This window comes from Apteryx mantelli, chromosome 27, assembly GCF_036417845.1.
Source record: "Apteryx mantelli isolate bAptMan1 chromosome 27, bAptMan1.hap1, whole genome shotgun sequence".
Lineage (NCBI taxonomy): Eukaryota > Metazoa > Chordata > Aves > Apterygiformes > Apterygidae > Apteryx > Apteryx mantelli.
Window position 1 is genome coordinate 6,751,129 of NC_090004.1, and position 14,127 is coordinate 6,765,255.

The 14,127-nt window shown below is 45.6% G+C and overlaps 1 protein-coding gene across 1 annotated transcript in view; it reads right to left on the minus strand.

Moving 5' to 3' along the window:
- CSMD2 (CUB and Sushi multiple domains 2) overlaps positions 1-14,127 on the minus strand; it is a 334,099-nt gene that overhangs the window by 57,645 nt on the left and 262,327 nt on the right. The window contains 6 exon segments of the mRNA XM_067311607.1: positions 237-414; positions 3,882-4,070; positions 5,995-6,204; positions 7,197-7,313; positions 10,086-10,155; positions 10,247-10,365. Coding sequence (XP_067167708.1) covers positions 237-414; positions 3,882-4,070; positions 5,995-6,204; positions 7,197-7,313; positions 10,086-10,155; positions 10,247-10,365 — 883 coding nt within the window.

Sequence of the window (14,127 nt, forward strand, 5' to 3'; positions counted from 1 at the left end):
CCCCTTGCAGCACATGGTCCCTTATCTATAGGTCCTATCAGACACTAGGAGCTGGACAAATTCCAAATCCGTGTCCCATTATCCCCAGCGGATACTTCCTCCCCCTCTCAAACTCAGCACCACCCCTGCACCGCAGCAATGGGTGCTCTATCGAGCTGCAAGAGTGTTTTGCTGAAATGGAGCCCTGGTAGCCAAAACCCAACTCTGGTCAGTCCTCACATCTTTGCTGTACCCACCAAATAGTGATGAAATCGTTGTAGGGCTCTGTTTGCAGCAGAGTGAAGTTGAGATGGATCCCATATCCCACCGGCACTGTAAGGAGCCAAATGCAGTCCTGGGAATTGGGATACTGGTTGGGGAAGCCAGGAGAGTAAACTGTACCATTCTGGGTGGTGACGTTCCCTCCACAGGGCACTGCAGGTAATCAGCAAACAGAAAAACAGATCTAATGAAGAAATATCCCCCAAAACAGTAACTCTGAAAGATCATCTCTTTCTCTCCCATTTGCCCTTCCACCCTTCAGCTGAGCGATGCTGAAATCCCTGCTAACTCCTCAGCCCACTCGGTTGCTCAGCTCCTCAGCCCCAGAAGGCTGCTCAGCAAGGGCCCAAGTGCTGTCCTCTGAGTCAGAGGCAGAGCTGGTTGCCTAACCACTAAAAGAAGAGTTCAGATCCGTCCTTTTGCTCCAGTTCACTGGGCTGAACTGCTGCCAGAAAACCTGAATGATCTGTAGTGAGCAGAATAACACAGAGGAATTGTTCTCAGCAAATGCACACAGTGCTTTAAGAGCTGGGCTGGATTAAAAAAAGATAGCAATTGTGCATACAGGTGGATCCAAACCCCAAAGCTTGGTCTAGCTTGCCTTGAACTATTCAGATCTGTCACAACTACACCTAACCTTTTCAACTTAATTCCATTACAATAAACTTGTTAAATGCTTCAGAGCTGAAAGATGACTATCAGGGCTTTTCATGTGGACGTTGATAGCCAGGTGCATGAGTAAACTCCATCTTATGCCCTAATGAGAGTATTTGGGCTACACCAGCTGTTTGCACCCATGCATAGAAAATACAGCTCCTGACCAGATCACACCACTGGGCAAATCCATCCACTTGTTCATACAGCATGGCCTGGACCAGGCCCACAGAGCAGCTGGCTTTTCACAGAGTGCATTTGAGCAGGGTGGGGAAGAGAAATTATTTGTATGACAGCAGCATCCAATTCATTAACCAAGATGACAGTTCTATTGCACTAGGTATTTTACAGGTCTAAGTGAACTTACAGACTAAAGAGAGACAATTTTAAACATCCTGGGCACCAAACAGAGGGACAGAAAGATGACATCCTGTTGAAGGTAACGCAGGAGGACCAAAGCAGGTCTCTAGGTCCAAGAGTAGCTCCACAGACGTGTACCACCCTGGACCTGACCTGATGTGCCAGACACGAGGTTAGAGCCAAGCCCAATATATTTACTGCCTAGTTCTGCTCTGCTTACTCACATAGTCTGTCAAGCTGAGAAAAGCATGTGTATTTATATAAATCCATACATTTGTTTTCCAAGGAACCTAGGGGCCCAGTTTCTTTCTGCTCTGCTAAGCAGCAGGCAGCCTGCTGATCTCTGGGAAAACTCCCTGAAGAGGTGCTGTAAACTTTGCCCTCTATACACTTATTTTAGAATTACAACTTCTCTTTTAATTAAAAAAGCTTTCAGCTGCACCCTGCAGGGGAAAGGTGAGGCAGTTAGCCTAAGGCAGCGAGTCTTCACTGCTTGCTGCTGGGCAAAAACGGACCACCCACCTTGGCAGCATTTAAGGAAACTGCTAGAAAAGGAAAGTTCTACAATGACTTTAACAACACTAACAGCCCAATAGATATGCACTCAGAGAAGAAAAAGCAAATGGCCCAAAACATACCTAACCCTTCACACCTCTGCTATCAGAAGTGCTGCAGAACATGCCAGTTACTTAAAGAAACACAGTGAAGAAGGAAGGACTGGATGACTGTAGCTGGCAAAGCTGATGCCTAGGTAAACAAGGGCATAATCCTGCCACCTCCACCATGCTAACCCTACCAGCAGCACTCAGCATCTAGTGGGCTGAGCACTCAGCAAGCAGGCAGTTTCTCAGCTCCTGCACATCTCTGTTGTACCACTGGAGTTGGTTAAAGAGCAGCTGATGTTCCAGTTCTTTGTATTTTGTGTTCTCTGCAGTTCAAGGAATCAGGACTTAAAAGAGAAACAATATCACACCTCCCTCTCTCTCCCCAGTGCACAGCTCTTTCAGACCAAGTGCTGTAGGGGAGGCTGGGATAAAGGTCTGTGCTCAGAGGAGGTGTAGTGGGAAATCTTCAATAAGCAGCCTTGAAATTCTTAAGGATTCGTGTGAAAGACCCTTCTAAAGTAAACCACACAAAAACTCAATCCATTGGTCCAAAGGATGAAAGGCTGAACCAGCCCCTCTTGGAGTTTGAAAAGAGAATCTGGACATTTCAGCTTTGATGTCTAGGAGGTAGATCCACTCTTTAGCACTATGGGGTCCTCGTAATGCACACCGCCTTCAGAAAGGAGACCCTGTTCAAGGTTAGTGAAGAACTCCCATCTAGATCATTTTGGAGATGCCATCATTGCCACACTAAGGAGACTTGACAGTCTCCCACACTACGAGTCCCTACAGCTGCAAGGGTCTTTTACCTGGGATCCAGCATGGCAGGGACTATTAACTGCACTGCAGCCCAGCAGGAGAGTCTGTACACAAAAAGAGCAAGGGCGATCAAAGCTTCTTTTCTCTACCTAATTATTCAGTTACACTGGCTCATCACAGAAGTTTTGACTTTGACAATTGTTTGAATTCGTAAAAGGCAAAAACCTTACTTTGGACAATAAAACACTGTTCTAATCATGCTCAACGTCAGCATGAAATAGCAGGCTGGTGAAAAGGGGAAAGTAAAAAATGAGAAAGAAAACTAAGAAGAGAAGGCTCACTCTGCGAGCTGTAAACCTGATGAAGCATTAACAGTCATTTCACAGGGCCAATAAATCAACACAGTTGATTTTTTTTAGCATAAGCATGGAAGACAGATGCCATAGTTGCCATGCAAGAGAGCAGGGAGAGCTCTCTGGGAAACATATTTGCAAAGAGCTTGCAGACAAGATTTGCAGTATAGTTTCTTTCGTGTTCCCCAAAGAAACAGGGGGGTGAAAAGTGATGTAGTCTTGATTTGAATTTTTTGTCTGCCACTGAGTTCCTGAGCAAGCCTGAGAAACTCATCTTACCGTTTGTGATTCAGTGTTTCTCCATCTAGCTATAAAGAAAGTCAATATTGACCCCTAGCATGGGGAAATTGGATCAACTAGAGAATTAGTACCTGCAAGGCCCTTTAGAGCCTCAGGGAAGGAGGAGAGCTCTGTGGATCAGCTACTTAAAAATGCTAAATCAATGGAGGATGGACACTGTTGAAGAAATAAAGCAGACTATTATTACTGTTATAACCCTGGACTGCTTCATTCTTTCAGCACAGCTCCCACTGACATCAGCAGAGAGACTGAGAGCGACAGTCAGTCCTCACCCATAACGTGAGATTCAAACACTCCACCTTAAAAGATAAACCTTGGTTCTGAACTGTTCAAATTGTTCCCTTTGACTAGACTAAAACCTGCTGAAAATCAACTCACTGAGTCTAGCATGCTTCAACACCTCAGGGGATGAAGCTTTATTCAAAGTGCTCATCTGCAGCCTGCCTCCAGCAATGTTTTTGTGTCCAGGTAAACTTTTAGCCCATTCACAAAACAATGGCTCAAAAGGAGGCCAAAGTGGAGAGCTGAAGCCTTTCTTCTCTCCAGAAATGCCAGTCTGGGTGCTCTCAGCGTAACCCAAAAGCCATACCTTCACACCTGGGCAATGGGTGGTCCCAGTTCCTGTTGGTGCCATGCTGACATGTGAGGACAGGGTGACCAATCAGTTGGTATCCAGGAAGACACTCAAAAGAGATGGACTGGCCAACGTTGTAACCTGCTCCTCTTACAATACCATTTGCAAAAGGTTCAGGGTCAGGGCATTCCTGCAGCTCATAGGCTGAAAAAAGAATAAGGAGGAATGTTTCATACTTCACATTTTCTCATAAAAACAGAAGTAGTACATTCACCATGCTGTTTTGGCTACTTCCCCCTCACATGACAACTTAATTGAAGGAGATAAACTTTAATGAACCATGTACACATCTGCATCGAGGGAGAGGAAAAATCCTGCTGCCGCTTTGTGGTAGTCTCAATCATGAACACCAGCATCTACCTTGGTCCTTTGGAGTCTCTCAGAAGCCTGTGTTTGGAGTCACTCCATAGCTCACTTCTAATTGGGAAATCTGCATTGTTTTTCAACAAAAGGTGGACAATCCTGATGACAAATGCAAATCAATTGGCTAACATGCTCCACCTGGCATTATAAATTATTGGTCAGCCCTGCTACAGCTAATTTGCATAGCAATTTCCAAGAGATTACCCAGAGTGCCTCACAGAGCACACTGCTTCCTGAATTGTGCAGCAGTGCATGAATTATATGGTGCATGAACAGGACAGCCAAGGCAAAATTAATGTTTTCAATTAAGTATGAGTAGCGGCTTTTATTGCTATTTCTGGGGAGTCAGCTCTTTGCCAGCCCTCGGCTGTATCACATGGATGGAGATACACGCTCCATCCTTCCCACTCCTCAGATCTCTCTCCTGTGAAGCAGTTGGATTGCTTGGCTCCTAGCTGCCACACATCAAAGTCTGTCCTAACTGTCTTCACTATGAAGAACACCATCTCCCCTTGGGATCCCTTGTTCCTTCACACTCCCATATGCCAGGGACAGGTAGACAGAGAAGACTAAAGGGTTTTGTAAAGACACTAGTCAAGGCAGAACTGTGGATCATGCAGGGCTGAAAGTTCATGTCCTCTGCCAGCAGCGCGAAGACTCAAATGCAGCTGCACTGCGAGCTGGATACTCGTCATTCCCCCAGGCTTTGACAGAAAACAGCTGGTTTGGTCCTATATATGTTTCAGCTTCCCTGCCTTTTAAATCTCAGGCTCCTTTCAGCGAAGCTGCCAGCATGCTGCAGCAATAAACCACTGTCTCAGCAAAAGCTGGGGAACCAGTAGGTCAGGAGACCTCCCTACCTCTCTCAAGTGAGGGATGCAGCACATTCACATGTTGTGTGCGCTGCAGCGGGACAAGCAGAGGGAAGCTGCTAGCCAGGACTGTCAATCCAGCACCTTCAAAGAGCAGCAAATCCAGTAGAACCAGCACTTACAGGGTCTTGCTAGGCTGGCACCAGAGACTGAGGCAGTTGCTGCCCAGAGGACAACATTCAAAATCGAGGAGCTGTCTAAGGACTCAAGTTAGACAAAATTGTAGGCGCTTCCATTCCCCCATCATCTCAAAAAGCGTGCTGAGGACGTCTTTCAAACTTAGTAACAATTTATTTTCCTGTTCCACTCCAGATTTCTGCGCTAGCCCTACTGGTATATTATTTGACTATTTACTAATAAGTAACCTGCTCCCCTCCACCCTGCCTCAGCATAAGGCTAGGGTACATTACAGCTAAAAAAGAAGGAAAGTGACTGGGAATGCCCAAACGGGACTCAGTTGCAACTAAGACTGAAAAGCAGCTGCAAAATCCCAGAGCAAAGTCATGGCTGCTAAGGGCTCCTCTTTTTGCACATGACAGTCGAGAAGCCAAGATCTAAGTGAATCTGGCTGGAATTAATTCAAAGGCATTTCACTGTCACAAAGCACTCGAGGAACATGTTATTCGCCGCAGGCATAAGTCAGGGTGAACAGATCACAGTTATTAGGATTAAGCATGGCCTTCGTGTAACACCTTTTCACTCATTTGGATTAAGCCCTCATGGAATTAATTCAACAGGATAGCAGACATTGCCTTTTACCCTCCCTGCCGCCCTTATCGTTAGCACCTGGGGACAGGATTGTCCCACCGCTGCTTGTTCAGGGACCTCCTTACCTTGGTACTCCAGCTTAAAGCCTGGCTTGTTCTGAGAGTGGTCACTGTGGAAGTACACAGTGGTTTCATGAGATGTTGACAAGAGGGAGCCTGGAATTTCCGTGCCGCTGAACCGCCCAATGACGTTACTAGTGTCGTACGGCCCGTTGCGGATTTCGACAAAGTCATGGTTCGGCTCAGTGGAGAAGTTTAGGAACTGGATGTGAGCGCCTGGGAGAAAGAACAAACAGTCTGCCTCTAAAGCTATACACAGGCCTTAGCACACCAGCACAACTCGCATGATGCCCAGAATAGCCCAGGCAATCAGTAAGGGTACCTTAATCCTGGTGAACACAGGGGTACCGCTAGGTTCTATATGGGTTCTGCTAGCTTCAAACAAGCTCAGGCTGTGCAGTTTCATGCTGCTGGAGTTCCTGTGCACTCCTCTCGCTCTGCCTGACAGCAGAGAAATTAGGAAGGCAAGCACAGCACTACTTGGCCAAACCTCTTTGCCAATCTGTGCGCAGCCAGCTCAGTCAACAGGCTAGACCGAGCCAGGTGTTTTGTGGCACCAGTAGCACACTGCAGATGCGCAGCTACACCAGGAGGAAGAGAGTTAATTCAAGAAACCCGGGGAGTTCTTCCAGGCGTGCGTGCTTTTGTCTAGCAGCAAACAGCCTCCTGGCAATCAGGCACCCTGATGGGGCCAGCCTGGAGAAGAGCTGAGCTGGAGGCATCCAAATTTCTCTCTTATTAACAGCTGGGAAGATCCTAATTTCAGATGTGCCAATGCCTGCACAAACTCTAGCTGAGGCAGGATACTGCCTGACACAATCTTTGGTCACTGTTTACATTTATAAGGGATGAAGCAACTAGTGATGTTTTAAGGCTACTACAAGCGTGAATAGTCCAAGCTGGGGAGGTACACAAGTACACTAATAGAGGATGTTACAACTGGTTCAGAGGCATGTCCATTAATCTGTATCAACCTGTTACATTCCACAGTGACCTGCAATCACCTTTTAATAAAATATTTATCATTTTGTAGCGCCATGTAAGTACATTTGTAATAGAAAGTGTGACCAGGATGTCAGACAACAGAATTTCTATAACTCATCTTGGCAGGCAATGCATTCAGCACAGACCCTTTACTGATTGAACAGCGTTATCATCTTCCTATCATCTATTTTATGATAGCATCAAAGCAAAATCAGCTGTCTCACCAAACCCCACTGGCAGCAATATCCTCCATGTGCAGTCCAGGTTGCTCGGATAGTTTCCTGGGAAGCCAGGGCTCAGAAGCACTCCCTCCATCTCTTCTGCTGTTCCTCCACACTGGGCTGAAAAATCAACAGCATTAGTGGTAAGGATCACTTGCAGGTCTCTCTGGATGATGGCGATGGCCACCACCTATTTGGGAAATAAACAAGTTAAAAACTTGAAGAGGAAAAAAAAAAAAAACCAAAACCCTGCTATGGAACTAGCACAAAGTTTGCCAGGCATTGCTCTGGCCACATTACTAATGCATGTGCCTTTCTCCTGCCCTCTAGAGCTCAAAAGCCTTGATCTAGAGATCCAATTTTGGCCACCAGAGCGGGAACGACAGATCTAAGTTGCTAAGACGCAAGAGGAGAGACGGCTGGTCTATTCTGTTCATTGACATTGTAGCAATACAGATAATGCACATGGCAATTGTTTGAATTTTTAACTACCACAAAAATTACTGTGAAGGAACAACTGATCTTCTTATTTTGACTCCAGTAACCTCTACTTCTTTTTCTGGTTAACTGTTCTACCTTGACTGCTATAATTCTCAATCTCTGGGCAATTACTGATAAATATAGAAGAGTGTGTTTGCGCGCTGACTGAAGTAAATTCCCTACAAAGAAGCAATCCACAGATGACACAGCACAAAATATGTTTACAAAAGGTATCACACGAAATTTAAACACAGATAGCATCTTCTCAGGCTTATCTGGATGACCTCTACGTCCTTACTGGAAGTAATACATTGCTACAGAATACACCCGCTCAGTTCCTAACAGGTTCTGACAGCGAAGGTACAGCCTCCCTTTGTCCAATATCTCATTAGGCATGTACTTGCTACTAATGAGGCTTTTCCCAGAAGTTTTCTCTTTCTTCCTCCTCTTAATGGGTCTTCAATATAACTCCTCCTAAATTATTTAGGAGCCAAGCAGCTGGATGAAACAGACCAGAAGGAAATCAGCACAATCCGCCAGGGAGGCGGGATGCTCTCCGAGCAGGGAGCAAAGGAAACTTGGGCTCCGGTGCGGCAGAACGCCGGCCAGCGGTGGTCTGGACAACGTTTAGACACATTCATGCACAATTAGCACAAAACGACAAGTCCCAAGACTGTTAGCATGGGGTGCTCCCGCACCCCCACAGCTTCCGCAAAAAAGATGGTCGCTCACAACGATCTGGCCACGCAGAGGTGTTTATGCTTTTCTGAAGTTGTAAAACCTTTTTCAGTCAAGTGTGATGTAAGATGAAAGATGTGGACAGACAGGCAGATGGGTGTTTGTACCCCTGCACTTGTCATGGCTGTCCAAAATCAGATCATTTGAATTAAGTCCCACTAGTATATTTATACTGGGACAGTGCCTAGGAGGCTCAGCTCACCAGGCAAAACCCTACTGAACTAGGTGACTGCCACCCCATTAAAAAAAGAAAGAAGAACACTTGAAACTTGGAGTTGCTCATCTGGTCATCAACCCCCAGGATGCAGCATAATAGTGAGATTCCCCCTCCATGCTGGAATTCCCAAACTCTGATGCTGAGCTAAAGGGCTTCTGGTTTCTTTCAGAGCAAATCCTCTTGGTTCGAGTCCTTTAGCTCAGTCATTTCTGCTGTAACTATCTCCATATTTATTGCTGGCCTGCAGATCATCAGATAAAAGTCGTTAGCTCTTATAATTACTTTAAAGCAAAATGATGTAAGCTAGAACAGCAGGAGCCTGAAATAACCATTAACTAAAGCTATTAAATGCATAAATGTCTCTCTCAAAGCTGTAAAACGTAGAATATGAATATTAAGCATCTAGATTTGCTAAAAGAAAAATATTTCCTGAAAATAATCCAAAAACTCCCAGCAAGTTCCCCTCACCCCTGCGTCTCTTCCAGGGCTTACTCCTTCCCTGGTGGAAACCAGCTGCTCGGTTCCTTTCTCCTACGGCCTGACATGCCCAGCAGCCTTAGCCCTTCTCCTAAGAGCGTGTCACGGGCAAACAGCTGTTTTGGCAAGCGACCTGGCTCCTACCGGTCACAGAGGACCTGTTAGACACCAAAGTGAGGATAGCAAAGCACCAAGTTGTGCGGTTTGGAGCTCCTGGGAGGAAATCAGGCTCCAGTAAAAAATGCCGTTTCTGTGACATCAAGACACATTTCAAAAAACAGTCCACGGAACTTTGCTTAAGATGGAAAGAAACCCCCAACCAATAAAAAACAATCTGCTTTCAATATAAAGGAGTTTTAGATTTCCCTTTTAAATGAATTTTTGTTGAGGAAATCTTTTTCACATTTACATTTTACACTACAACTAAATTTTAAACGTTCAAAATAAAGCATTCTGGTTAGCCCACTGGGACTTTGTCGTCGAAATTTCTTTTGCAAGTAATGAAGGATTTTTTTCATGCTCTATCTTGCTTTTAGAACAAACCTGAATTTCTCAAACTCGTTTCTTTGCAAACAGAACTCCTGTCCTCGCTGCAACTTCAGCAACCCTCTTGCCATAGGCCAGAAGCAAAAGGGACCCATCTGAAAATAAACCTCCTGCACTGTGTCCCTGGCTGCTGTGCTGCCATACCACTACCGAGATAAAATCACGAACTGCAGTATACCTTGGTTTGTAACAGCCACTTTTAAAGCACCATTATATCTCCAGTTCTGGTATGGGAAAAGAGACCAAGAACTGGAGTGCGTCGGGGCGCTGGAAGATGGACAAGGCGAAGAGAACTCCCAGAGCTCCTGCAGCAACAATGTGACCGGCTCAATAGGGGCAATTAAGTTTTCCCCATTTCATCAGCAGCTAATTTACACAGATTTTTAAAAAGGTGCTATAAATACCTGCCAGCTAGAAAAGAGCAATAATCCTACCGATGCAAAGCGGAGGTGGGTAATTCCAGCGGCGGACAGTCCCTGGCATACAGGAAATGTGAGAGTGCCCCTGCAGGAGAAAGAAAACAAGACACAGTTTGGAGTCTCCTTCTTTCCCGAGCGCTTGCTGTTCTCTTTTTTTATTAGATAATTTTCAATACCTGAAGCGCGTAGCCTGGTTCGCACTGGAAAGAGACAACATCGTTCACTAAATATCGCTCTCCAATCTTCAGGCCATTCCCAGGAACGGGAGGCTCTGGGCAGCTGGACAGGCCAACAGCTGGGAAGAGAAGAGCAAGATGAATGCTCCAGGGAGAGGATGGCGTGTACACTGAAGGCCAAAAGAATGAAAATCCACACCTGCACTTCATCCTGGCCTCCACTGTGTACCAACAACCTCCATCACTGACATCCAGCAGGAAAAGCCTGTGGCCTTTGGGTTCTCCACAGGAAGCTACCCCAAATCACACTGTTTTCCCTTGTGTTTTATAGGATATGTCCTATAAAGAATCTAGAAGTATTCACACCTAGTGCCTCCACACTTTTCCTGAGCACACTATTTTTAACATACAAAGGTGTCATGTATTGTTTTGCGATTTGTGGGCAAAAATGTTTTTGACTGAACCTTAATGACTCGATGGAAGAGCTACGTCTGTGACAGTATGTCCACTCACAAAGCAAAGACCGTCTCGTTCTCAAACATTCACAAACCAAAATACGCGCCATTGACCCTCCCCATAAGAGGTTTGTATTCAGGTTATATCATATATTCCTTTACCAGTCAGGCAGTATCCAATAAAATAGAAAGCATGCAAGAGGGAACCATCCATGCTGTCCCTTGCTAGATGAACTCCATTTTATTTGAGTCATGCTTGCAATACAAAGGGCATATTTTACTTGTTGTATGTAATTTATCCTTTTTGGAGAGAAGCAGCACAGTTCCACTCCCCTACCCTACTCTCCCTGTTTTCAATTACAGAATGAATTTATCATGTGACAGTGCCCTATAGAAAAGCCAACGAAAATTTCATTCAAACCCATTTCCATCCAAGCTACAATTACAACTAGAAAGATCCTGCTACAAACCCAAAGAACATCCCCAAAAGTCACTTGCCAGGTGCCTCTCCTTTATATGCATTCCACCCTCTTCTCATTCTGCAACACCAAACGGAAATAAAATGAAGACAATCGCTGTCTGCAGCCACCTAGCACCCACCGTAGCCTCCCTCACTCTCAATGCTGGCAGCTGCCACTAAAAGATAACCTTCTGCATCCTTCCAAGGGCTAACGCTCTGCTTAAACTCAACAGTCTGGAGGCTGAGCCAAAGGCAGATGAAAAAAAAGAAACAAGAGAGTGTGTGATGGTGACTTTCCTTCTGAAATCCAAGTCATGCTTCCTAGCAAAAAAAACATGTAGTTCCTCCCCACGCATGGCTGTATTGCTTGACCTTCAGAGAGATGAGAGAAAAAACAGCTTTAAATAACTTCCCATTCAGATCAGTGGCCACCGAGTTGCACACAATCCTAAATTCTTGCTCTGCTGTGGCTTTTGAACACATAGAGATAAGAGCTGTTCCTTGAGGAATCCAATAAGGGAGAAAGGTGGGGGTAAATGTACTTTAGTGTTTTAGCTCATCTCTCGCAACTTCCTTGCAGCATCTCTAACTGAACAGAGACGAAACCCGGGGCCCAGAGCTGTGAAATTCCAGTTGGACAAGCAAAGCAAAAACAAATAATCATTTCAAGCTGCCCTGAAATCAACACCTACTAATTTTCTCAGCAAAGAGACCAAACAAACCAGACAAGCTGAAGACCTAAGAAAACCTGAAGATGATTATTGCAGTAGGGTAATTTGAGTCTCAAAAAACTCATCAATTACAACAGAAATGCAAAAGAAACAAAGTCACAGCAAGTGGATTTATTCAACAGCACCCATCTCCACAGCTTCCAGAGAGCGCATTGGGACACACTCCCTCTCCCAAATCTTCTTGGTTGCCATAATTTTGTCTGAGCTATTAATATGCAATGGTTCCAATCTGCAAACACAGTAAAACCTGGAAAGCTTAGTACTGGTTGGCCCTCTGGAAGCACACACAGCCCCTTCAGTCAAACAGCTAAACCATTTTCGTGGACATTTTACTAAATGAAATGCACTTTCAAATCTATCTGGTGCTTCGGAAAACATAAACAGAACACTGGTTGGCTTCAGAGACAAAGACAAGATTTGCGATCAGAAGCAATTGTCAGACTCTGTGTCCAGCAAGAAACAATTATGTTTGCATTGCCCCAAGGAAGATTGCATGAACAGAGACAGCAGTCCCAGCACATCCCTCATCAGCTCAGTGTCACCGCTACCAAAGCAGGAAAGGAGCCAGGCCATCTCTCTGCATAACCAGCCCTCTGAGAGCTGCACACAGACCAGGCTAGCTCCCGGCCCTGCCGCACCCCTATCTGTAACACACTGAAAATGCACGAGGCTGCTTGCTTTCCTCACTGCTGCTAGCTAAACATTCAATTCAGATGCACTGAATAAGCTGAGAGCTGCCACTCTGCACCTTCTTGCTTGTATGCTGTCTGTGCCACTGCTGCAATATGTAGAGAGAATAATTCAAACCCTCGGTGCTGTGCCGAGAGGTAACAGCCACCACCACTGTGACCTGCTACAGCGTGGCTATGGAATACCTTTCCTGAATATGCAACATCTGCTCAAATAGGAGGAGTCAAATACAGGCACGAGTGAGAATGAACCCTGGGCATCCTATTCCAAACCTCACAGCCCTGTCTGTGCGTGTCTTCCAGTTTCAACCAGGTTTGTTCTCTTGTCTCTAAGGTCTCTCTTTTTGCTTTTTAGTATTTGCTTCTCATATCAGTGATGATCTCAGGTCTGGATATCCAAGAACTGGAATCATCCTTTCATTAGATCTGCTGGAAGCAAAGCACTGCCATTCTGTTAGGGTGTCAGCATAACCTGTAACTGATAAACCCACTAAACTTTCCAACACAATAGAGGGGGAGAGAGGAGCAGGTGCCCACATGTCAGGCAGTGCTTGCTTTAGAACATGATCTCAGAGCTTCCTGTTTAGCTCATGCCAATATGCCTCCCTCAGTTGGAGGCTGCAGAAGACAACACTAAGTGTCTTCCATACCTGTTATGTTTACCTGCACCATCACTGCTCTGCCAACATGCACCATGTTGCTTTGTAAAGCGTGCAAAGGCCAATGTAGATGGGATAAGATGGGTACTGTCAAAAGCCTAGGCTTGTTTCTTCTGTTTCATTCCAAATAGCAACAGGCATTATTAAAAGCAATGTCCTCAGCAATAATTGCTGCAGCATTGAATAACAGTCATGTCTGGAGGACAGCCATGCACTCATATCAGTCACACACACAAGGGAAATGATGCTGTCCACCGTCCGGACACTGTGCCTCTAAGCGCAAAGCAGAGAGGGATACTATGCCAGCATGTAAGCTGAACAGGAGCCAGCAGTGCGCCCTGGCAGCAAAGGCAGCTAACAGCATCCTGCATGAACAGGAGCCCAGGCAGTAGCTGGAGGGAAGGGATTGTCCCTCTCTGCTCAACACTCCTTAGACAGCACCTAGAATAGTGCATCTAGTTTGGGCCCCCTCAATAATGAGGAGCAAGTTCAGCAGAGGGCCACCAGGATGGTCAGGGGGTTGGAGCACTTGCTCCATGAGGAAGTGCTTGTGCTGTCTCCACCCTTGGAGTTTTTCCAAGAGCAGACAGGATAAAGCTCTGATAATCTAATTTTATCTCACAGCTGACCCTGCTCTGAGCAGGGGGTTGGACTAGATGACCTCATGAGGTCTCCTTCAACCTGAATTATCTTATGATCCTAGAAAGGTCTTTATAGCCCTTTACGCTCTCTCCAGCAATGACCAATACTGAATGTCTAGGAAAGAGTGCAAAGAACAGGCAGACCCAACCACTGGCAAGGATCATTTTAGGCACTTTCTGAGCTGCACTTACAGCACTGTGTTGAACAGGCCAACCCTCCATGCATTTTTAACACTTCAGCCTCCA